The sequence below is a fragment of the Micropterus salmoides genome, unplaced genomic scaffold, assembly GCF_014851395.1.
Source record: "Micropterus salmoides isolate LMB-PRFRI ecotype aquatic unplaced genomic scaffold, ASM1485139v1 Ms_hic_scaffold_14, whole genome shotgun sequence".
NCBI classification, from domain to species: domain Eukaryota; kingdom Metazoa; phylum Chordata; class Actinopteri; order Centrarchiformes; family Centrarchidae; genus Micropterus; species Micropterus salmoides.
The window spans coordinates 17,691,921-17,718,116 of NW_024040485.1; the positions used below are offsets into that span (position 1 = coordinate 17,691,921).

The window sequence follows — 26,196 nt, forward strand, 5'->3', positions numbered from 1 at the left end:
AGTGGTAATCGCTGGTTCATTGGAAGGCTTCAAATGGACAGGTGGGCTCTCGAAGTTTCTATCCACAAGCTTATTTTCTTTGCTTGTGTGCGCATGTTCCACCATATCGCAGACACAGACGAGATGAACTCACTTGACTTTCCTCTGTCTCTTTTTCCTGCGCCGTTTCCTCCATCGCTGTGGTGTAACACCACTTGAATCCTCTGAGACCTCTTGCTACATTTTGTGTCTGTAATTCTCGTAAATTTGTTTACAGAGATGGACAAATGTTGTCAACAAACTCCAAAGTTGACACCCATTTTTACAAGGAAAAAGCCTCTCATTTTTAGATCATCTGTGAGTGATTTAATCAGGGTATACAAGCCTCAGTGTGGAGAGAGAAACTCAATGTTCTCTTTACTGACTGGAATCTCAAGGACTTTTTCTCTGTGATATATGAGGGACTTAGTCTCTCTTTAATTAGCGCTGACATCATTCGGATAAGAGAGAGACAAAAAGACGGGAGGGAGGGTAAGGGCTGATTGACAGAGACTGCAGAGTAAAGACTAAAGAGAAAGATGGAGACACAGTTATTTAGAAAGAATGAAGAGTGACCTAAAAATACGGCAATGAACTATTGGCTGGGAGAGAGAGAAAAGAAAGGGAAGGGGAGAGTAATGTTGTAAATCATCTATACTCTCTCACTCAAGACTTTCTGGGAGAGGCCATGTGGAAAGCTGTCACAATTAGCCCACAAGTGGTTCAGGGGGTGTTGTATACGTGTGCTGAATGTTTTGGTGAAGTGAATTTGGATTAAAGCTACAACACATTATCATCTCCAGCATACATAATGTTAAACACCCATAAACTAATGATGTTTGCTTTCTTTTATATTTAGAAATTAATTAATTGATAATGAATTTTCTTTTTACAGTTCATATGACACACACACGCATTTGTCTTTGAAGCTGTTTTTCTTGTAACCGCCTGCTGTCATGTGCACCAGCTCTTAATCTTTCCTGACCATAAGAACAGAAGCGTTACTGAACACACGTGAAAAGAATAAGTTAAGTTGTTTACAGCATAAAGATCATCAGCTACCAATCGAATCAACAAGTCTATTGGCCTTTTAATCACACAAGCTACTCGTGCCATCAGCCTTTACTAATGATACAGATTTCCATCATCTTAAGATATTTGTGATGGCATCTGTTACATTGTGCAACATGTAATGTATAAACTCATTTCGGGACATAACAATTGACTAAACTTTGTGTTCTTTTTTTGTCTCTTACAGACTTAAGTCAGAATTACTTCCAGTAAAATTGTGTATATTACAAATATATTTGCAGCTGGGTAGGCAATATATTTTATTATATTTGTTGAAATTCTGTTTACATCCGTGCAGCAATCAACAATTGTCTGACACAAAATTTAAAAAAGTCTGTGACTGTCGCAGGACTGTAAAAAGTATGGCCAATCATTTCATTCAGTACGAATGAAATGATTGGCTGGCCTACCTGCCTGTCTACCTACCTAACTGCCTATCTGCGGACACTCATGAAAATGTGTTCTGGGAGAGTGGCTTTGGAGGGAGACTTGAAGGGAGGGGGTGGGATTTTTTTGGTTGGATACTTTCAAAATCTAGCTATCTCTTGCTAGATTTTCAGTGTTGCCCCAGCTGTAAGTGAGTTAGTTTCATAAAAAATGTAAAATGAGACTCAAAGAGAGGGACTTAAGAGGTAAGACCTATGCCCCCTGGAGAGACGTTCTGGGATTGATGTAGTCATTTATCTGCTGTAACATTGTTCTTAAATTGCATGAGTGCATGAAAAAATTGTCCGGTGTCATCACCTATTTCCTTTTGTACTATTCTTGAGTCACACAAATTCTGCTTTCTGTCTGTCACTCAAAACTAGCTAGTTCACTATGATCAACAAGTCTTATCACAGAGAACTCTACCTGTCCATCATTAATGAAATTGATTGTAAGTCTTAACCAGCTCATCCTCAGACATGTGCATTTTTTAATTGATGTATTCTTATTTACAGTAAGTAAATAACCTGCTCAGTTACAGTGTAACTCTCCTATTATAGATAATTAGCAATTGATAGAATCTCTGCCAACTCCACCCTGACCCAGATCATCTTTGGAGACCCGGGCATGTTGTTTTTTTAGAGTAGATGCTACAATTACTTTTGTATCTATTATCTATAATGTTGCTGTCCTAATCCTGGGTTGATCACTGTGTAAGGCCAAACTGGTTAAACTCAACACCTTAAAGCCTACATCTGTCTCTTTGTGTGGTTTAATGTTAAACAAAGTTTAACAGTGTTGTTGAATGAGGAGAGAGACTTCTTTATTCCACCCCCCCCCACCAGATTTCCCCAGATGGTTCAGGGTTTGAACTGGCAACTTTCCAGTCTCAAGCTTGCTTCCTTAACTGCAAGGCCTTCACCTCAACACTGCTATTCCTGCAAAATTCAAGTAGTCACCTTAATGTGTAAATAATGGGGAAATTGTTTTTTATTTGGCTGGATATATTATATTTGATTATTTGATGGCAGTATATTGTGATAACAAACTGTTAAGCATAGTATCCTTTTTTTTGGTCATTTGGATGGTACAAAAACAAAAGACTACCTTTATAGAGTTAATTGTGCCTGAAACAGTAGGTCTAAGATTGTTGATGATTTTTCTTATTTAAACTTGATGGAAAATGCACTAGAAAATAGAGATGGAAACCCTTCTGCTGCACAAGTAGCAGTTTCTGTTTTCATATGTGTTGCAATTAGATGGAAATTGTTACTTGTTTAAACACAATTATCATAATGCTCGAAGGCAAAACTCCAGTCATTTGAAATAAAATTGATGCCTTGGGTTTTCTTTGGAGAAAACATCATAAACAACCATGTTGCCAAAGTAAGAAGGATCTTCCTGTGCAGTGGAATAGAGAGCCCACCAGGATGTGAACCAGTGGCCTGGTGTTCTCTTTGCGTTCCTGCTACTTGGCTGCTGATCAGATTTTTTGTTTCTTCTTTAGTTAGTAACCGCAGTGAAGTGAAAACCAAATAAAGCTAATTGCGTTTGCTCTCAGTCACTTGTTTTTATTCATTCTGGTAGTTGGTTACTGTACATAACTCTCACTGAAACATTCATATTGAATGAAATTTCCATTTCAAACATGGCATCATGTATCTAAACCCAAAGAGAAGGAGATCACTGTTGCCACTTTTGATTTCTGTCTTTGAGAGCAGTATGTTTCACTGTCATTTACAGGTATATGTGATCTTATTTCCTAATTTTTACTGGTTAGTGAATATTTTATGGTTATGAGTAAAGAATGTCAAAAAATATCTTGAGATGACAGTGACTGTGGTTTGGATAATGGATGTAAGCAGCAGTTGCAAGAGCTATTTGCAGGGACATGAATAGCAACAGACACAATTTGCAGTTTTGAACTTCTTGCCAGAGTGAAGTAAAAAATTTACATATGTGCACATATGCTTGCACACTTGCACAAATGTACACCATTGAGACAGTGCAATGAAGCTTGAAGTGAGTTCCTGCGAATACAATAGTACAACTAATGGCACAGACCAAGTGGTTTGTAGTAGTCCTATGAGCTGAATTTCATTTCAGATATGGTCAGGGACAGTTAATATAACACACTCTCAGTATGTGACTATTTTTTTTTTCAATTTTAGTATGCTTGACCAACTGCTGTAGAGGAAATATCTGTGTATCTTTATTGCAAATGGTAAGCATTTCTGAGCTCTCCTAGAAAGTGTATTTAGTTGTTCACTTTGGCAGAGCTGACAATTATAGTACTGTTCCTAGAGTTAAACAGGCTGTAGCAATATGCGATCAGACTGTGTGTGTGTGTGTGTGTGTGTATGCATGTTTATGACATAAACTATGGAAAAGCAGAGGGGGGGGGGGTATACTTCTCTGACCAAACAAGCCCACTTCATCCCACAATGCAATGCACTTGGGGTGAGAGGAGGCTGAGAAAGTTCCCTTGGCTTTACAGGGTAATCCCTTGATAAATAAACTCGGAAGACAAGACCACCGCTGCTATCTGTAAACCAATACTCCCCTAGAGGCGGGATGGCCCTTGCTGTGTTCAGATTACACTCCCTTGCTTCAGGATGATGACACACACACATACACACACATCAATTTTGAGTTAAACAGATCCTGGTACAAACTTTTTTACGGTTAAAATAAAGTACGTAGTTAAAAAAATACTGATCCATCCTGCCTTCAGCAGTAGAAATCTAAATCTAAATTTGTATTTCCCTAAAGTCTCCCCATGTGGACAACATGCATCCCACCAATCTGCTCCCTCCATTAGTCTCTGTCCTACAGCAATCATATAAGGAATGCTCCACAAAATAACTGAATTTGTGAAGGTATAACAAAGATAAAATGGTGTTCACACACACACACACACACACACATACAAAACCAAGTACTCATGCTATACCCAAATGGGATTTTCATTCTCACACCATCATCAGGTCAGGAAATTTGATTTATGGCCGTGTTTTAGCCCATGTCATTTATTCAACCACTCGTCTGATTGGCCCTCAGGATTATGTGGTCATAAGATCCAACTTATAAGAGCATGTCTCCTTTTCTCAAGCGGATCCATAACGAGGATACTGTTTGTTTTCCCTATAATGACTTTGTGTACTGTTTACACTTTTGTATGCTTAGTTAAACATAAGAATGCTTTGGTCAGGGTTTTCTTTCTCCAATCTCTTCTGGCCTCCTCAAAAGTTGTGCATTTTTGAACCTCTTCTCTGTGGTTTGGTTGTAAAAATAACGGAGTAATGCAAACAGAACTGTGAGTGAACTCCTCTTGATGTTTACATTTTTGTCTTGGAGAATAGCTAAGTGTTATACAAAGGCAGGTGAGAAATGGCACTGGATTTAAAACTTTAGTCTGCCTCTTTGAAAAGTTCCCAATGACTGGATTAGATCCTGTCTTAATCCTCCATTTATCACCACTGCAGCGAAGTGATAACCTGAGCTCTTTTTGGTTGTTTTTCATGTGCTAATTTAAATTTATCTTTGGGTTCATGAAATGTATTTAAAACTTTATATTGACCTTTTGGGAGGCTGCTCGTCAGTAGAAAAGACATTATAAACACACTATTTCCATAACAATAAACAGTAACTATTGTTACTGACTTTTCTCAGTTTCATCTCAGCCCTTTGCACACCTGTCCCTTGCACAGCCTGCCAGCTTCACCACTTTCATACAAAAACGCACTCTCCCTCTTTTGCACACACTGTACTGTAGACCTCCCAAACACTGTGTCTGGACATGATGTCATGGAACTGTACAATGTTTGAAATATTTGTTTTGAGTCCTTGGAATGTATTTACCAGAAATGTATTTTTGCTAAATAAGGAAGCAGCATATGGTGCAATTTAAGCACATCTTTCATATTGGCTAAGTAGTAGTAAGTAGTAAAACAGGTTTAAGCAAGTTTACATGGTAAAATGAATCAGCCTTAGCATTTATAACTTTACTGCTTTAACTTTAACACAACAGTCCATTTTAAAGGTTTGAAATTTACAAGTGTTCTAATATGAACACACCATGTGGAGATGACATTAAAATGAATTAAACAATAATTGTCCACAGAAGCATTGCAGCACATGCAAAGAGCATTTGGCTTAGTGTGTTGAAAAGACAACAGTTGCGATGTTCTATCTTTTCTCACCTCCACAATGTAATGTGTGTGTGTGTGAGTGTGTGTGTGTGTGTGTGGCATGTTTGCATATGTATGCTGCAAGCTATGCGCATGTGTGGCTGTTAGCCGCTCTACCACATGTGAGCATGTTTTATTGGTCTACGGGGAGTTAAGGTTAATGCAATAAAACAACCTTCCCCGTGCCCAACGTCTGCTTTAAGAGAGAGGATTTAAGACCAGAATGTAGTAAAGCTAAAGTGGGAGAGGAAGGCCAGAGTGAAGTGAAATGTTCAGGTAGTTAGTTTTGCTGTTAGAAAGCATCTCTTGGATTCCTGAGCCACTAACAATCCCACTGCTAAAGCTAGCTGTTATGTGACAACTTCAAATTAAACTCCATTTATAAGGCACATGAGATGACGTATTTTTAGCAAGCTGGCGAGACACATTTTGTGAACATTAACACATATTTCAGCTGCTTCCAGACTTACTTATCCAAACTCTCCCCAGCATTTGGACACACCCCTTCAACCAACCATTTAAACACAGGTGCTTGATAGTTCCCTCCCAAGTGAAGTTTATGTATTTGTTTGTGCATTCCATTGTTTTGGACCCCTCACAGGCCATCCTAAATACTTGCATTTCTGGGGCACTGTGTCTAACAAGATGAGAAAAGTTTGTGCAATTGCTTAGATGTTTTTACAAGCAGCGACGTCCGGAGCAGAACCGCAGGATTAGTATCGTTGCATCAGTTATATGAAGCTCGACCAATTTCTGATCCTTTTTTGAATTGTAACTCACTGTACTCTAGGTGTGCTAGTTGTCAAAACTCCCCGCTGTGTACACATGAAAATTGCGAGCTTTCAAAAATAAAAGTCATTCAGCCTTAATTCCAAACAGTGAATAAAATGATAAAAGAGTGTTCTCAGACAAGGAAGCAATATGATCATCTCTTCTGGGAAAAGACTATGTTTGCTTTACTGAGTGCAGGGAAACATCAAGAATGAGTAACCTTCCCTCAATGAAGTCAAACGCTGCTTCTTACTGTAAGTCTCCCTTTTCTAAACCAGTGAAGAACAAGTAGAGCTGTATGATGCCCTTACATAGTAGAATGACTCATCCCTCTAGACAAAGCAGTGTATATACATTGATCACTATAAGGAGTTACTCAGTCCAGCATGCAAGATCCATTACACTCTGTCTCTTTAGCTAATTGAGGACCACATAATAACACTGGCCAGAGGCTTTTAAGCCAATGAGATGTCATTGATTTTACGTCCTGGCTTGTAGCACACACCCCTTTTATTCTTGTGACCCCGCTGTCTCCTCCTCTCCACTGCTTTGCTTTAATAGCCCACTGGAGATACTATGCACACCTGCATTCAACGCCATGAGGTAGTGGAATGTTCTACATTTACTGTCAGCCCTCCTGGCAATAACTCACTCATCGCACCATTTTCTGTCATCACATCCCTCACTTCACGCCCACCGTTTTCCCATGTTGTCCGTTACTCTGAAGTTCTCTGTTCCATAATTCTTTTTAACTCTCCTCACCCAGTAATCATTCAATCATAATGTAGGCATTCCTCATTTGAAATGGATAGCATCACTGTGATGAAAAGTGACTTTGAATGACTTATTTGCGTGTATGTGCTTTCAACTGTGCAGGTGTCAATTGGAGGTTTATGGAAGTCACCCTGCAGGTCCACCCATGCTTGTATATGTTTTCCTAGCTTAACAGGTATGTGTGTGTGTGTGTGTGTGTGTGTGTGTGTGTGTGTGTTTGCTCTATCATCCCCACAGGTGGACAAGGTGTGTGGCCTGTCTACTGGGGAACCTACAGGCATGCAGCCAACTAGCCCAGAGGTCACAGCCTTTACCTTAACCCCATCTTCTGCTCTTCCATCTGCTGTCCCCTCCCAACCTCTACCAGAGCAGTGGCTGGGACAGTTAGCTCACTTGAAGAGGTAAGACTGCTGTACTGTGAAGTTTACTACTGCCTTTTGTAAATCCAAAACAAAGCTGCAGCTTCAGCTTTTTTTGCTCAATTCAATTAGTGTACTGTTATATCAGGTCAATAAAATGTAAAGTAAATTTGAATTAAAGGAACACTCCTCAGGTGTGCATGACATAGTCTGAGGGGTTGGTCAGTGTATGTTCACAGCTACCATCACTTCTCTCTTTCTTCAAATGGTTAGTTGGACACAACACACACCCACACCCACACACACACACACACACACACACACATAGTAAATTTAGAGCCTGGCACTGAAGTCCATGCCCTCCACCTGGCCTCTGAGGCAGCCATCCCATGCCCACAGCAGCTGGCAGTGATGCCAGGAGAGGGGGAGTGTGGTTAAGATTAATCTTGACTGACCAACAATTTCCTGTTTACCCAGACGGCCATACCACCAACTCTGCACACCAGCCGGCCTCAGCTTAAATAGCACCACACACAGAAACGCACACACACACAGACATACACTTGCAGCGTTGCCTGCCTGACCTCGTCCCAAACCATGAATCACTGCACTGATGCCAGCCTAGCTGACAGGTCTGGCCTGGCACTACCACCGCCATTCATGGCAGCACAATCCAGCTCCCTGCCTTCTGCCAACCCTGACCAGAGCACATGTGAGCGCTGACCACTTCAGAGACATGGCAGCACCCGCTGCAGTAAAGGGAGAGTAGTCTATAACACAAAAATATGAAACATGATAGAGTAAAGCAACATTTATGTTTTGTTTTAATGGAAAAAAATATGAATCAAGTAGCTCAGCAGAACTTGGTTGTCCTGTGAATATTTAACTATTTGCACACGTAGAGATGTTTGCTTGTGTGTTTGTTTTCCGACTTAACATATACATTACATATCAGAATCTGTTTCTTGGTGTGGTGTGGGGAGAAAGGGTTATTCATTTATGTGTGGTGTGGCCAGTCTCTGCATGTGCATGAATAATCACTCTCTTTCAGGGTCAACTGACTGTCTTTTCTCCCTCCTCCCCACGTGTCTTGTCTTGTCATCCTTTTGTTTCTGTTTCTTTTTCTTTCTCTCACCCCCCCCCCCCCCCTATTCCTCACATCCCTGCATCCTCCTTGCTTGCAACAATATCCCCTGGACACCAACTCCCATCATTCCCAGCTCGTTGCCCCTGAAACCCTCCAAGAACAATAAACATAATCTGAGAACGCTCTCTAGGTAAGCATGAACCCAGGGGTCTTATTCCTCTCAATCTCTCACACACTTTAATCAGCCGTGAGCTCATTTTGTGACTAGTCAAGATACCTGTGACATTTAATTTGCAGTTAATTAGGTTTGTCTTTTGAGTGACTGAGGCATTTTTTTTTTTTTTACAAAACCCTTCATATTGTCTTTTGTTCTTGAACAGCGATTCCTGACACCAACCGACTCAGCACTCAACCTCTCATTACCCCCGTTTTTTTGCTCTGCCTCATGGGTGGCAACAACGTGTGTCCGATCAAAATATTATGCCACTGTTTTGCTCGAGATGACAGCGTCTATATTGATGACATGTGTTAGAAGATCCGGTGAAGCAAGCACATTGCCGCATAATTGAGAAATGCGCTGACTTAAAGAAATGGTCACATTCAAAGCCAGTTATTTTCTCCTACCGTCAATATCATCATATTCATTCATCACATACATGTATTGTTGAATGGAATGGAGATACTGTTGGTGGTATGGTACCAAATAGTTGAGAAAGAGTGTTCACCAACCACACCAGGAATGTTGCCACAATCTCACAATGCATTACAACTGTATGTTTTCTAACATGGCTAGTGAGTCAGAAAGATATGCTGTATGTATTAAAATTACTCTGTCTCATTTGCCTATGTGTCTGCTTTTTTTCTTAGGGAGTTCTTAATGTACCTGCAGCGCTACAAGTCTTTCTTTGCAGCGTTGCCAGAGATGCTGTGCGAAGGGGAGAATGTAGTGGATGACTCCACGTGCTGGAGCGGAGATGATGTGGTGGAGAGGTAAGGGTTAACTATACATTATAAGCTTTAAAATGGCTTGAGATTGTGGAAAGTAAAGACTTGATAGATGAGACATTCATTCCTCCTGGATAATTACATTACATGATGTTACTTTTTGTTAAAAAACAAACAAACCAGATGTTCCTGCAAATCTGATATTTTGTTTTGTTGAACACAACTAGATTGTTACTTTGGGTTTTTGAACTGAAAATAAGTAAGACTTTCACTATTATGCCCTTCTTGACTTGTATGCACCAAAATCCATTGTTCTTTTCAGATTTAGGAAGAGCAGTGAAAATTTATTTATATTTAGACTTGTACTGCTGTGAGAGCTGTTTGTTCCTTGTGATTAGGCAACGTTTTGTATCTTGTTACACCACTTTGCCATGACCAGTTGTTGCATAAACATGTGTTTCTGCAGCACTGGAGTTTGGAGATGAGAACTTTCATTTTCTCCAGATGGCACGGCAGTAGAAGCTGGCTTGTGTGCATTTTTTTTTTCAAACATGTAATTTAGTTTCACCTTTAATAACTCTAACACTTTGCTTTGAGAAGCATGAGTTTTGAATACATTCAGATTTGAGAAAAATTAACTAACCTCTGTGCATTTGTTCGTCTGTGAGTCAGTGTGGCTGGCTGTTGTTAATCAATGTGAAAATAAGGAAGTTATTAAATCCATCTCAACATTGAGTGAATGCAGGCAGAACAAATAGTTGCTAGGCTCCCCTCTCCTTTGTATTAGAGTCAGTTAATGATTTGTTATCTGTGCCTCTCTCTCTTTCTTTACTGCATTCTGTTTCTTTCTTATATTTATGACGTTTTTATTTTGTACTGATTTATAGGTGTGTCCCTGGAACCCTTTTTCTGCTTATGGTTTTGGGTGCATCTCTCAAAGACTGAAGTACTTGCTGTGTGTGTGTGTGTGTGTGTGTGTGTGTGTGTGTGTGTGTGTGTGTGTGTGTGTGTGCGGTTATGTGCTCTCTCTCTGTCAGCATGAGAAGAACAGAGAATTGCTGCAGATTACTGAGCCAGTGCGAGTCTGCAACTGATTCCCCCTGCTGGATCTGTTTCTTAAATGCTCTAGAAACTCAGTCCACAATTATGACAAGGTTATGCTCTCCTTCTGCTGTGGTGGCCCTAAACTGGCTCCCATTACCATAGCAACCTCAACTCTTGGCACTGCCAATATTGGCATCAACAGAGGAAAACAGAGATCCTGGGATGTCTTTTCCCCACGATCCACCCTGAGTGTGTGTCATATCATTTGGCCCTTGTCCGTTTTGCTGGATTAAGCCACGCATTAGGCTTTACATAACTACATAGGAAGACATTAGGCACATGAACAGATGTCTCGGATTCCGAAAATACATTTTTATTAGTCCCAGTAGATGGCAAAAGCATTTTGTTAGAGATTTTCATGAACAAGTTAGGCTTTAATTTGCTTATAAATAGTTAGCTTTCAAAATATCATTTTTGTTTTAGTTTGGATCTCTTTTCATCTCTTCTCTCATTCTCATCTGCTGACTAGTACTCTCCTACCCTTCCCAGCGGCAGAGGTTCTGCCAATGGCTTAGACATATTGAGCAGACCACCCATTCATCAAGGCCTGTGACAGTGTGTCACATTCTCAGCCAATGTGTGTGTGCAAGGTCCATGATCAGGAGCATATGAGGGAGTAAACACAGGGAGGAGCAATCGTTCAGCACCTCCAACACAAGAAATATCTACTCTTGACAAGATACGGCTTCTTTGTCTCTATTTAAAGTCAGTTCTTTATTTCTTTACTCTGTCTGTGTCTAAGCAAGTGTGTGTGACTTTTACTACCAAGGGCGCTGGTTTTTCAGTGCTAATGGGTTGTAACGGTGTGTTATCACACACTCCCTGGTGAGAGCCAGGTCTTTGCTTGTGGTGTCAAGGGTTCTTGGGTTGGATAAGAAAACAGTACCCTACTGAAACATTTGGCACCACTCATAAACTGCCCAGATTGGCCTGTGGCTATTCAGCAAACCTCCCTCACTGTATCTGACTCTGTTGGCATGTATTAGAGAGAGAGGGACAGGGCAGGGCATGAAAAGGGTTGGCGTTTTGGTGCCGCGGTGCCCCCTGTGCCTCCCTGTGCCCCTGATGAGGGAATCATGATGGAGTGATGCGGGGTGGGGGGGGCTTGGCAGCATAAAGACCCATTGTGGAGTCAGTGGAGTGGGGCAGAGCCCTGCCGTGGGGACCCCCAAAGCCTTGAGCTGAACAAAGACCCTCCTATGAGGCTGCATGGGAAAGACTTGGACATCACTGCGACTGCTACTGCCACTGCCTGCACCATGCCTGGGAAAGTTGCATGAGAACAGGAGATGAGAGAAAGGTAGATAGTGAGAGGCAAAGATGAGAAAATATGAGAAGAGATGAGAAAAAGCGTGCACGGAATAAGATACAAACAGTATGGTTAAAAATGGGCATGTGACGCCGCTATGGTGTTAGTCCGTGCCATACTCTGACTTCCTGTATGGTGGGCACACAAAGCCTCTGAGGGCTTGGTGCTTCCCACGAGAGGCCATAGAGACATAAACTCAAGCACACTCCCATATCTATCCACACAGCATCCATATGCTACACAGCAGCTGGAGGGGTCATTCATTCAGACACAATCATACTGTGCTCGGCAAGGATACACATATCCACATGTGAGAACACACACACACACACACACACACACACACACACTTGTATAATACTTCAAAGCACATCAAAGGCGTTGGGGATTGAAATTCCCTTCCTGTCTTTATTCAGCATCTGATGACGGGGGGGCAGTTGTACTTACAACTAAAAGTGCGTGTTGGCATGTGCTCAGACATCTCTGAACATTTACAGCATCACACGCGTGAATACTTTGCACCATCTTTTCCGGAAAGATAAGATCAACCAAAATTACCACGTTCTTTATCTTGATTAGCCAGTTACTGTATATCTATAGTCTCAGCACAAACTGTAACTGATTTATCGCCATCTCTCTACACTTTAATTATATTATATATAATTACCACCCCTATTTCTGCTTGCCTTTTTAGAAACCTTTGACACATATTTAGAGATGCAGGTTATGAAACAACGCTGCAGGCTATAGCCACTGTGAAGACATCATAACGAACTTGATTAGCCCTTTGACTGAAAACACATGAAGAGGTAACCTCAATGAGACTTTCATTAGTCAACAACTTATTGTTAAATTTCTCCCAGACATAATCAGACCCAAAATTATTGGGTACGAATGACAAATCAAGGGGAAATAATATTTCAAATCAGGACAGGTTTCAAATGTAAAATGATGGCAGGTTATTGTCAGGATCCTGAAAGGAGGTAGGTGCTGCTCACTGGATTGAAATGAGTAGTGGTAATTAGTGATTAGTCCCCGTGTTGGTTACTCTAGGGTAAAGCCAGACTGCAAGTTAGGTGTAGCCACCTCCACCCACTTTTCGATGGGAAGCAGAAAATCAGGTGCATAACAGGGTCACAGGTGGCAAAAGAAAGACAGGTGGAGCAGTTTAAGTGAGTACATTGCTGACCTGGAAATGGCGAAAAACCATGGCATGTTATCACAACTTAGATCTTCAATGTTTTTAATCTAAATACAAATTGCAGCATGCCACTTTATTGCTTAAATTTGACTTATTTCACATGCATCTCATGCATTGATCTGTTTTCCCAATGAAAGTTTATTGAAATAGCTATGGAAGCAAATAGTAAACATCATTTGGCTTTACAAAATGATGGTTCTACCTACAAGCAGCTGATTCTGTGTGGCATTGCTGTAGCTTTAGACTTACTTGATTAAATGGAGTTGCCACTTAAATCCTAAGCTGATGGTATAAGTAATGAGGTATATTTAATAAGTAAAAGAAATCGGGGAGAGTCGATGAAGAAGCCTTCCTGTTTGAACCTAACCTACAAACTCTTTAGGGACTAACTTTGTACTGAGCTGATTTACACACTGATTTATACAGGCAGACTGTATATTCTGAAGGGGGAAAAAGAAAGAGCTAAGATCTTAGCATGGGTGTATGCACATGTGGGTTTGTAGTGCATATGTGTGTACATGTTCTTTAATGAAAAAGGAGGACTACTAACTCATCACTATACTTTGGGGATGATTCTAAAGTTTTGGATTAGCACGAGGCAACAGACAATTTAGCAGTGTAAGTGCTTCTGAATGCCTTGCATTTTTATAAGGTTATGACAATCCATTTGTTTATCATTTTGACATCTGGAATCCATTCTGTTATTGGAGGGAGGCGCAGGAAGAGCGCTGCACCGGGCAAAGCCCTCACCCCTCACACTCTCATTCACTTTCTCTCCTTCTTCCACTACCATCAACTCATAGTTTTTTTTCTTCCCTGCCTTCTCTGTGTCAGTCTCTTGGGTCAGAGCAGCTCGGTTTGAAAAATTTAAGGGAATTTAATAATGAAATTCTATCAGAGGGAACAATAAATTCATTTCTATATGCAGAGGAGGGACATTCCCTGCTCCGAGTTTGTGTGTGCTGTGTGTGTGTTGCTAAGGGCTTTTGTTAGCAAACGCAAGCAAAACACCAGCAGTCAGTTCAGTCCGTTAAGTATGTGAATTCTTTAAAATGTAGACATTAAGACAGAGATGATGGAATGGTGGTACACAGAGTCATGACCATTGACATCAGAGAAATAATGAACAGTAATGGAAATGAATAGTTTTCCCCCTTTGCTCCTACCCTTTCACCTCTTCCATTTGCATTTGGTGCCTGCGACGAACCTCTTAGTCCTTTCTCTGTCCCTCCCACAATCCCTTCTCTTCTATTTCTCCTTAGCTCTGATTCACGGCCCATCCCTTTCCCATAACCCTGGGCTGCTGCCTGGAACCTCAGTGTGACCCACTCCACATTACTACATTGCTTAGTATTTTCTCTCTTTGGGGCTGCATCTTTATGTTGTGTTGTGTTGTGTTGTGATGTGTTGTGTGTGTGTGTGTGTGTGTGTGTGTGTGTGTGTGTGTGTGTGTGTGCGCGCATGTGAGAGAAAGAGAAAACAACTGCGATCATATTGCACTAACTATGAGTTATTTATTTTCTCTGCTGAAATGCTTGGATTGTGAGAGCTTGGAGTTATGGTATTTATAAATCTGTAGCTGTGCACGGGAAAATATGGGGAAAAGGTAGTTTGCGTAGATGGTGTGTAAGCAAATGTGATTTAGTTGGCCTAAGTGTAAAATTATTTGCCAGTTTGGGACTTAACATGCCTCTGAGTGAAGGGTGTTTATGTGTTTCGGTCTCCTCAAGTTTGTATGGATGTGAAATTTCCTTCAAACTCCTCTCTGTCGTACTATAATCACTTTTATAGTTGGAATACAGTTTTACTGCCTCCTCCCTTCTGTTCTATGTCCAGCCTGTGAAGTGGGTTGAGCTAATACAATTAAAATGCCACAATAGACCAGCATGTTTTACTGGAGCAGTTCCTACCGGGCGAGGAAGACATAGTGTACCCACCTCTGTGCTTGCCCATTGGCAAGGCATCAATCTCATAGCAGGAGAGGATGACGAAAAATAGAGGGATCGACATGCTGGGGAGGGTGAAAGGAAGTGTGGATGAGAAAACAATGGATAGAAGGAGAGATGAACTGATGAAAAATGAGGGATGTAGGTCAGTGGCAGCAGGAAGCAGTGGCTTTAGGAGAGCCCTCTGTCTTTGTGGCTTAATTGCCTCTATGAGCCTGTTTGAAGTCCTCTCTGCTAGCATGTCTGGGTGCCAGCCAATAGTGGTGTATGTGGCCTGTGTGTGTGTTTGAGAGGGTTGTGTTAGCCTCTCAAGCATCTCTGTATCTAAGTGTGACACACATTCTGATGCACCACCGCAGTGAACAGAGGACAAAACCCTAAAAAATGTTTCCTCCTTGATGTCAGCACTGCTGATTATATGCAGTTGCACACATAAACGCCACACCGCCCAAAATATTACGTGTAAAACGAAACAGTCTTGGACGAGTCCTCCAGGACGAACCCTGCATTTTAGAGGCAATTTTATCTTGTGTCATAAAATTGCTCTTGGAAGACACCACAGCCATGCAATGAAGTGCTCGTTGTTTCTCGGCACACGCTCTGTGATGCTTACCATGGTGTCGCAATGTTAGAGCTGTCTCTCCCTGTATCAACAGTCTGGTTCCTAATGGACCTAATAAAGGAATTTCAATAACATTTCTATTTCTTTTAACATAAAAAATTAACGGTTACAGTGTACATCACATTTCTGTGACTTCTGTATAATGGCAGCCTGACTGACTTTTACTGTTTTAATTTCTGAAAGAGGGAATTTGAATGGTGGAACATTACCCACTTGCCTACCAAAATAAGCCACACATTTGCCTCAACTTCAATGAAATGATGAAGTGTAAGTTTTAGTGCAGTTAAACCAAAGAAAAACTAAGTTCTCAGGTAATACTAACTTACTCACTAACATACTTACTGACTCACTCAGTTTGGTGTGCATTTTAACACTCTTCAAAGGCAGAGAAAATCCACTTTCAAACCTCTGCTTTGATCCAAACACGCAGCTCGCACTGTAGCCGTGTGGACATGGGATTATGGTCTTACTGACCATCACACTATTTCTGTGTGCTACAGACAGCGCACGCTCTATATGCAACACATGCACACACCCAACACACATCAACACTCACACAGCATGATCACATCTGACTTACAGAGTTGAATCTCTCTCCGCTGTGACTATTTTTAGGCACGGCAGAATTTACGAATGTCAGTTAAAGCTTGATTGAGTATAAGTTTTATGTCAGAATTTGTGCCGAATTTTGTGTGATGCAATGTATACCTGTATGTCTGAATTTGGGGCCCATAGCAAGCATTGGCAAGATTCCATGTAGCGTTTTAGTGTGAATGTGTGTACCAGTTTTAAGTGTTCAGTGTGTGGTATTTACCATCAAAGTGAGATTCTGAACAAGACGTTTGGTTTGAATCCAGTTGCACGTTTAAGCGTTAGTCCAAGTTGTTGTCCAACCCGAGAAGTATGTAAGTTCAAAATGATAATGAATGACAGGCATGGGAGGAGGGAGGGAAAGCTAACAAAACCAACTCTGTACAAACAACAAAAGTACAGTACACTACTGTGGATGGTGTTGTGTGTGCCTGTGATCTGTGCTCGCTGTGTGTGTGTGTGTGTGTGTGTGTGTGTTTATGTGGTAACCTGAAACCACAGGGAAAACGTTCCTTGAATTCCGGGTGGGTTTGGTGTCATGGCTCGCTCACTGGAGCCCACTGAGTGGTGCTGGGAATGCGGCCTCCGCACGGAAGAGCTACAGAATGAAGGGAAAGTCCCCCCCACCCCACCTTCATTCGTCCCTATACACTTCACCCTGCTGCCAAATATTCACATACAGACACATATTTTACCAACTAACCAAATAATGAATATGTAGGCAAAATACAGGTGTAGAACAGTACCTGTGAAGACGTATACAAGAACTTGTGTTTACTTTCAAAACAACTTTTTATTTTGCCTAACCCTTGACCTAGGGTGCTAAACTTAACCCTGTTGCCCTAATATACATATTGTGTCATTTGCTATATACTGTATTTGTGTTATGACAGAGAGCCATATTTAATTCAAAAGTCTACACCTCATGGGTATCTCATAACCAGAAGGGTCAGTCATATTGTGTCATAGTGATGATGCACAGAAGGAGCCAGTGTGAACTGGATCTGGCTCATATATGGCTGCCAGATTTGGCTAAACTTTGAGGGTGCAAATTGAGAATCAGCTCTATTTAGCTGCACTCTGTATGCCCAAATGAAATAAACAGGCACATAAATAATACATTGCACAAAAGCACATGTACATGGTCATCGTTGCTAGGTAATACTGGCACGTCCATCAGCTGACAGGGACATCCCACAGTCGTATACACTGTAGGCCTTTAGCTTTTTCTGAGCTAAGCATCTCAACAAAACAGGTAATTGAATATGTTGTTTCCTAAAGTGTAGGTCAACTGAACATATAATAAAAGGCACCAGATTTACATTAGCAGCACTAGACTGAAACAAGAATAGGATCTATTAATTGATGGGATATTTAGGCCTGCATTTTGCAGCCTGTATGCATTTGAGAGAGACAGGAGAAAGACACACAATTTACTGATGCCTGTAAGCTGTTTAACATAACACATCCACCCAAGGCTGTGGCAATAACAGTAAAGTTGTTGTTAATTACACTGTACAAAAAAACCCATATAGTGTAATTGGCAGTTTACAGTTCATTTGGAAAGACTAACCAATTAACAAGCCCCACAAATATAAATAAATGAGTGCTCACATGCTGTGTTTTCCAATCAAATCTATTGCTGTGTTTTATACATGAAAGGCAACCAAAGTAGAGAGCAGTAGTCCATATATGGAAAGTGTTTGTGACTTAAACAAATGCAATTTCGGAGTTGAACCAGACAATAGAGATGAAAAGATAAGAAAAAGTACAGCAGGGATTTGCTTAAAATGGTTGATGTCATTTTTTGGAGGTGATGACAATGCCAACAAAATTATACATTCAAGAATGTGACTTTCCTATAATTTCAAACTATCACCTGTTCCGTTAATAATCTATGTAGAAGAGAAGCCTTGCAAAATCACAAAAGCACTAAAGAAGCTTTGTAATTTACTGGAACTGTTTGAGATATCACAACAAAAAGAAAATGCTAGAGAGCGACTCATAAAAGTGACACTGTCAATGACTCCTAATGCAAACCTGGACTGTTCAGATTTACCATACTGACTGATTTAGGATGATGTGTCCAATTTCCAACCTGTGGCAGATTGACAGGTAAGCCTGCTCATGACAAACATGCTTGTTATGGCTTGGATTCCTGCCAAGAAAGCCATTTTGGCCATGTGTTTGTCAGTGCTACCATCTGCCCAACTTCATTTGGATAATAGCTCCCTAACCTTTGCCCTTCTTTTCTCTGACTGCAGTACAGTCACTCTCTCTAACTCCCTGACCTTAACAACACTGTGGTATATGTAACCCTATATATGTTATTCTGGTGTTGAGTAGCTGTAGTTAAGCTTGCCTCCTTATCTTTTTATCTACAAAATGCTGTCAAATTTCCATCTTGCTGTCTGGGTACCATTTCTGAGTGTGTGTGTGGAGGCGTGCCTATATTCTGATTGCACATAAGCATTGTAAATGTACTTTGTTACTTGGTTGTCTGTGTGTGCCCTGTGTGTTCATGGCAGAAGATGGGAGTGAGTTATGCTCCCATGTGCCCTTTGCAGCAGCAGAGAGTCTGATCCCTGACCCCCCCATTCAACACCCTCGCAAGCCCTCTCCACTCTCTATTCGGGTATGTCTGAGTATGTGGATGCCTGTGTATGTTTGTTGCCTTGAGTCAGACCTACTGTATGTTTAAGTTGAAACTGGACTGTTTGCACTGAGCGCTCTTTGCTTACAGAGGCAGCATACACAGTTCAGTCCAGATGTGACATCATGCCTCGCTCTTTCTGTGTTTGTCCATGTTTATGATACACTTTGTTCAAACGGAGCTATTCTGTGATTGTAAAGCATCTAGTACAGACAGATTTAATATAAGTACAGAAAATCATGACATATAGTATATTTAGTTTTATCCAGGGTTAGCCCCTCGACTGGTTTTTAGTTTACACTGGAGCTGTCAACCTTAAGCACTAGATCACACCATTCTGGTCTGGATCAGTCAGACAGACAGACAAACAGGTGGTCGTACCACACCAGAGGATCATGGTCCACTCCACCCGTCTGGGCTCCAAGGCATAGTTTACTGTCCTGTCTCTGCCCCTGCCTGCCCTAGTCTGCCTTCCACACACCAGCTGCCCATCCAGTTCCCCCCAGACCTCTGACCTCAGTTATCCATGCCCTCCTTGGCATTTGCGCATGTGGCTGGAAGGGAAGATAGATTCATCATACTAGCTCTTGTAACATTTTCTTTCTATCTTTTCTTTCTTTCTTTCTTTTAATCCTCCATTCTCACGTTTCAACTAATGCTCTTTCTTTGTTTGTTTTGGTAGTGTCATGTTTTCTATTTTCCTTCATCAAACTTGAGCTAGGATGCAGTCTCTATCTAACTTCCCTTATCTGTGACTTTCTCTTAAATACATCCTGTATCCCTTTGTCTCATGTATATTCACACAATATGTTATCTTTAGTTGTCTGGTGGAACTTTGTGGAATTTAAATTGGCTAATGCTGCCACCTATTGGGAAATTAGTGTAATTGCAGTTTAGTAGAGTAAATCGAGATATATGCTTAATCAGTATACTCAAAGTTATGGGGGATTCAAATTCACTTCCATGATGGAAGTCTGTGAATTTTACTTGAATCTTCCCCACTAGGATTGTTTGTGCTATAGTTATATAGATGCTATAGCTTCAGTAACTTGCATACATTAAAATCTGAGTTTGAATTGAAAAAAACACAAGTAGCACTTGTTTAGAGCACAATATATCACTATTTTACAGTCAGAAATTAGGTCTAAAAGGGTTAACCATTACTAGTTCTAATTAATTCTAATTAAATTCCGCTCTAGCAATGGGTTCACTGTCAGCCATGATTACTGCAAAGAGTGGCAGAAAATTAAACATCCTCTTCTAACTTCTAACCCTGAAATCTTCTCATTCACAATCATTGGATTTGGGGGGGGGCAAGAGAAAAAATGCTGCCTTTGTCAGGAAATGATGCTTGTCTGCATGTGTTTTGCGTGTGTGGGCAAGGCGGACATGACTTGTTCTTGTTTCTCCCATCTAATGGAGCCACATAGTCTTTTCCCAGAAGTCTGTGTGGTCTGTTGACTCTGCCTGCAGTTCATCTGGCTGGTACATTGAAGCAGGCGACACAGAGAGGTGGGGAACAGTTACACCCAGTGACAGACACAGATGGGACAGTCAGTCCTGGGAATGTCCTCAAAGCAAACCACGGGCCAATTACAGTTGTTATCTATGTAACTTCCACCAGAGACTATTAAAGCTTTAAGCACTATAGCTATATTGTATGTTTCCATTTGTCTATCTCTAGCACTTCAGACAACCAAGTTTTAATTACCAGTGGGCATTCTATCGTTTCAGAAGAGCATTAGTCTTTACTGTGTAATAACCAAAGTTAGAAAGTTTTACATTGCGTCCTTTTTGTGCAAAGTATCAGACCACTGTACAGCAGATGAATGTCACCATTATGAAAATAGGATATAAGATTCTATAATCACATTAACAGTTCTACAAATGGGGACTTTTTCAACTAAGGTGAATTATATTTAATTGAATGAAACTAAACTGTTGAAAATGTTTTTAACTGAGACACACCTGGTCAAAAGTCTGTGGACCCTTACCTGTGACTAGTTTAAGTGCCAAAAGTGATAGACATAACTATCAAAACCAAGACTAAGATGATGAGGGAGGCTTAGTGATCTTAGTGATCTTTCTTACTTTGCAATTTTTATCATGCTTTGTTTGGGACTAATATCACAAAGATCTGCCTGTGAGCTTCGTGAGAGCCATGTTTTGATTTGCTTAAAATGAACAAATGCTGTTAAAAGCCTATAATACTCAGTTCAGTATTAAATTCAAGCTCACAATGACCCGATGCCTCTAACTGTGGCATTCAGTACACAATACTGGCCACATGAGTGCAGTGTTGAAGCATATTTTCCTCTCTTGTCAGTCTAATTGTATTGTCCTTGTAGAAATTGAAGTGTATTACAGTCATTTATATTTTGTATTTTTTTCTGTATAATTAAGAGTGCCCTTCATCATTATGTCAGTGTTTGGAGGTAGTACTAAGTATGGAGAGAACATGTTGGATCTGGTGGCTTCATACAGAGAGTAGAGGACTATATACATGACACTGAGTTGCAAGTTTGATTTGCTAATGTCAGGATTTGCTTACACAGCCACAGGGATTAGAGAGAGAGAGAAAGTGAGAGAGAGAGAGAGAGGGAGAGAGAGAGACAGAGTGTGTGTGTGTGTGTGTGTGTGTGTGTGTGTGTGTGAAAGAGAGAGAGAGAGAATGTGAGGAAGAAAGTGGAAGCAAGAGCAGTTTGTTGGCAAGAGCGAGTCACTTACACCAAATTAATTCAGCTCTCTCAGTTGCTGTGATTGTTAAATAAATCGATACCTGTTCATTAGCCTGGAGTAGCGTTGAAATGAAACATGATTGGCTGTGTGTAGGCTTATAATGGGCCAATGAGCCAAACTAGATAATGAAGACATCACCTAGCCTGCAGACAGAAACAGAAATAGATGGGTAGAACAACCCTAATGATGACTATCAAACACCTCTTGGGTGGGTACAAGGTAACCTAGTATGTGATTACCTGTATGTGTATGTGCATGCTAGGTGAAGCACTGTCCCTATTCCTGTCTCTGTTTTTTCTCTCTTTAAGCTAACTGCCAGCTGGGCTTGTTTGCCGACACAAATAGGGACTTGGGAAACACCTACATTTTTTAGGCTTGATGTATCCAGGAAGTATAGTGTAAGTGTAACCTTGGTCATCAGTTCATGCTCAAAACTAAATCTACTGAAACCTGCTAAATGAGAGCACTTTTTCCCTCTGGAAAAAAACGTAGTTTATATATTAATTTGGCACGGAGCATTTTGGAAATCCCAATTCTAAAGAGAGTTCCAGCTGCTATTAGCAGTGGGCGGCATCTCCACAAGACCATGGTCTACTGGCTCAGAGGGGACTGGGGTCAGCTTTCATCTGCATCCACTCAACAATCTGATAGGACACATACAGTCAACAGCTACCACGCTGATTACACAAACAAACAAGACAAGCAAACATTCAGAGAGGCTGCTTTGCCTCCCCACACAGAGCTCTAGTAAAAAGAGAGAAATGTGCACAATAAATATGAAAGGGAATCTGACTTTAATGATTGTGTATGAAAACTAGATGCCCCAACGGAGTAGTCAGTGAAAGAGAGAACTGTTGGCAGTGATGGGTGAATTGAAAACAGGATGGAGGAGAAATATTGATTGGATACTTGACCTGACCCAATACAGGCCATGTACATATATTTGATAGCAAAGGAAAGGATATAGAAAACAAACATACAGTATAAAGGGAGCCATTCATAACTGCAGTAACACCTTTTATTGCACTATAGAGGACAGGCTTTCAGTGCGTAATAGCCATGAGTAATTTGAGCCATTGGATGTTCAACCATATAGCTGTTACAGTACAACCACTCAATAAACCAGCCCGGTCTCGGTAAAATCACCCTGGGACCTCTTAAGAAGTGGCAGAGCAGTTGAGACCAACATAGTGGTGTGTAATTCCAACCCAACCACACAGCAATAAACAGGCATATTTCACTAGCACACAGCACCACAAAGACAGATATACAGCCAGCTCAGCACAGGTGTCTTGCCTCAGGTGAAGTCCAACACAAAAACAGTCAAGATTAATAAGTGTAAATGTCCTGGACTAAAATGTTTCATCTTGGCTGAAATGACATAACCCTGAAGTTAGTGTAACTGGAGTTTGAAAACAGCCCGTGGATTGTTTGTGTTTTAGTGTGGAGCCCCATCATTAATAGTAAAAGGACATGTCTTCTGCACTTACTGCTATTACTCTGGGTCAGGGGTGGGGGGCAAAGAGGTGCAAGATGATTAACAGGATAGGAGTGAAGAAAAACTTCTACACAAAATTAGGGTTCTTTTTCCTAGAATTTGTGAAAGTCTTTTGATTTTCCTTGTAATTTTTTCACAGGAAAAATCACTGTTTGGTTGACTTGGTCACAACTGGTTGATGTATGAAATGTGTGATAAGGCTTTGCTGGAAGACATTGCATTGTTTTAATGGGTAATTGGTCAAAAGGTTGGGTTGCTCAAGGCAACATACTGCAGGTTCAAGGCAGTCTTTGACATCAACATTCCCATCAAGAAAAGGACACAGATGAATGAACTAAAGATGAAAGATTATGTAGACAAAAAAAGTTTAGAGAGTTGCACACCATCTCGTGATTAGTTATGCAGACACTTCCCAAGCACAAGGAGTAACTAGTCAGTATGAAATCATCAAAACAGTTTCCAACTAACTTCAAAACAAGAGCGATGAGAGATTGCTGGGTTCAGCAGCTGACTGTGTTTTTGATCTTGTGTGGAGTTGCCAACATGACTGCTGTGCCTGTGCTGCTCTTTATATGCCTGACCCTCCCTGTTTCTGCCTACATGTCTGACTCATCACTCAATACAGAAGCTTGCCAGGCTGCAAAGAAGCATGACAGAGGGCCCACTGGGCTACCGGCCAGGTCTACAAAATTGCACAGCACCCTTGACTTAGCTCTTAAGAGATTAACTGGGAGCGTCACAAAAATTTTGAGAAATAAGTTAAAGTCTCATTGCTTAAAACCACAGTCAAAAGTTGTACTTCAGAGGTGGAAACCAGAAATCCGATCCTTAATGAAACCTAACAGATGCAGTGCATTTGAACAGCTTTTTTTTTGACTTATTAGATAACTTTTCTCAAAGTCAGCCTCATCATCCACAGTGTCATGGTGTTTCTGAACACCCATTAGGTCTGTGTCTCACTGGGACAAGACTCGCCATAGAACTGTTTCATTTCCAAATCCCCAAGCCGCCAGCTGGAACGAGGAAGAGGCGAGGTCAAAAGATGGGTGGAGACAGATAAAGAGGGGAAAAACACAGAGCTGTTGGGAATAGAGCGAGAGGTAAATTAAGTCAAGACTGCATGCCATAGGTACTGCTGAGACTTCCAAGTGACTGCAGCTACTGGTGGCATTCAGTGTGTTCATGTGGTTACCAGCTGGGTTACAAAACACATCAATGAGAACAAAGAGAGAGAAAGCAGGATTTAATGGAGATTGTGGTAGTGGGCAGAGAAATCAAGAGGAAGAACAAAGATGACTTGAACTGAAGACATGGCCTCTTAGTGTACTTTGAGATATCTGTTTGAGCCTGCCTGCCCTGCAGATGACCTCTCCTGATTTACTTTCTATTTCATTTTGCACTTTTTATGATCTGAGTATTTCTTCTCAACAATGTCTTTGAAGCTCAGCAAGCTATAGAAACATACTGCCAAGGGTTTCACATCTTCTATAAAAGCAGTAAAAGATTTTGCCAGTGCTTCATTTTGTATATAGCTTAATGTTTAAAATATTTATTTTCACTGTGTTTATTGTTGGGAGCCTATGATAAACTCAGCCCTACCACAAGGGTTTGTGGTACTTCTGAGTGTGTTGTGTGTGTGTATGTTCACATGGCATTACGGGGCACGCAGGCTTGAGAAACATTTGTATGTGTTTGCACACTTTCTGTTTACTGTCTAAGGGACAGCATGAGCACATATATCATGTTGATTAAATGTTTGCGAAGTGGCTTTTGACCAGTTGCCTGTTCATGTGCTTAGTGTTAGTACAGTGAATGGCTGCTAAGCTCAAAGTGTGTGAGAACAGACTGGCCTTTCAGAACAAAACCTCCTGTTCATAGTATTTCAACATGTCCAAGCATTGCTCGTAAATTTAGTTGGCTACAAATATCTACTCAACCCTCCCTTGCGCTCACTACTGGCCTCACTTGTGACTTAAGGTCCTCTTGTTTCAGAAAGAGAAAGTTGCAATGCGATATTTTACAGTATTTTGGGTTTAGTGTTATGACGAGCCACTTATCAAATCAAATTAGCAACAGACAATAAAAGTGACATAGTTTTAGCTTAAGAAAGGTATGTCTGAAAATACAGGTAGAACGTATACATGTGATATTAGTGCATCTCCACAGGTTAGAGTCACAGGGTGGGGCAAGGCTTTATTAATCATGATCATCATGAACCAACAATTTGCTGTTTATCCTGACAGCAGTACCACTAGCTCTAATCCAATGCCATATTCAGCTGAAATAGTACCACCCACATCCACAAAAATACGCACACTCACTCAGATAAAAACAACCTTGTCTCCTCTTAATCGTTAATCACTGACACGTTCCCCCTCCTCAGTTTGCTCTGATTCATCATGATGTTTTTTTCAGACAAATCGCTCCTCCAAATCAATCTACATGCGGGAATGTGACTGCCAAACATGGAACCATAATGAATGTCTAATATTTGGGATAGGTAGAAGGAGCTTTAGTCCAAATAATAAAATAAACATAAATCATTCAGTATTGCCCTTTTTTATGATGACATTGTTAAAAGTAAATTAATTATTCATGTAAGTTATTAGTAATGGTACAAATTTGAATGAGCAGTTAGTATGTTATGGTTTTTAGTTGTAATTACACCTAGATACCCATATACAACCTTCTGGTATTTCTTCACCTGCCATGTTTCCAGAGACTTTGCCTCAAGTTGAGTCTTTCAATTTGAGCACTTGTCTATGAATATTTGCATATATTACAGGACTGCTTCCGTAACACAAATTCACATTGATTTACACTACTTGTCTGGCAGAGACCACTCCCTTGTCTCATTATTATGTCACAAATATGCAGGGTTTCAAGGATCCT

The 26,196-nt window shown here is 40.8% G+C and overlaps 1 protein-coding gene across 2 annotated transcripts in view; it reads left to right on the forward strand.

Moving 5' to 3' along the window:
* gpc5c (glypican 5c) overlaps positions 1 to 26,196 on the forward strand; it is a 105,840-nt gene that overhangs the window by 35,395 nt on the left and 44,249 nt on the right. The window contains exons 4-6 of one of the 2 annotated variants that reach the window (XM_038718141.1): positions 7,488 to 7,651; positions 8,830 to 8,886; positions 9,564 to 9,686. In XM_038718141.1, coding sequence (XP_038574069.1) covers positions 7,488 to 7,651; positions 8,830 to 8,886; positions 9,564 to 9,686 — 344 coding nt within the window. The remainder of the gene's footprint in view (positions 1 to 7,487; positions 7,652 to 8,829; positions 8,887 to 9,563; positions 9,687 to 26,196) is intronic. The other variant, XM_038718142.1, reaches the window with a different exon arrangement.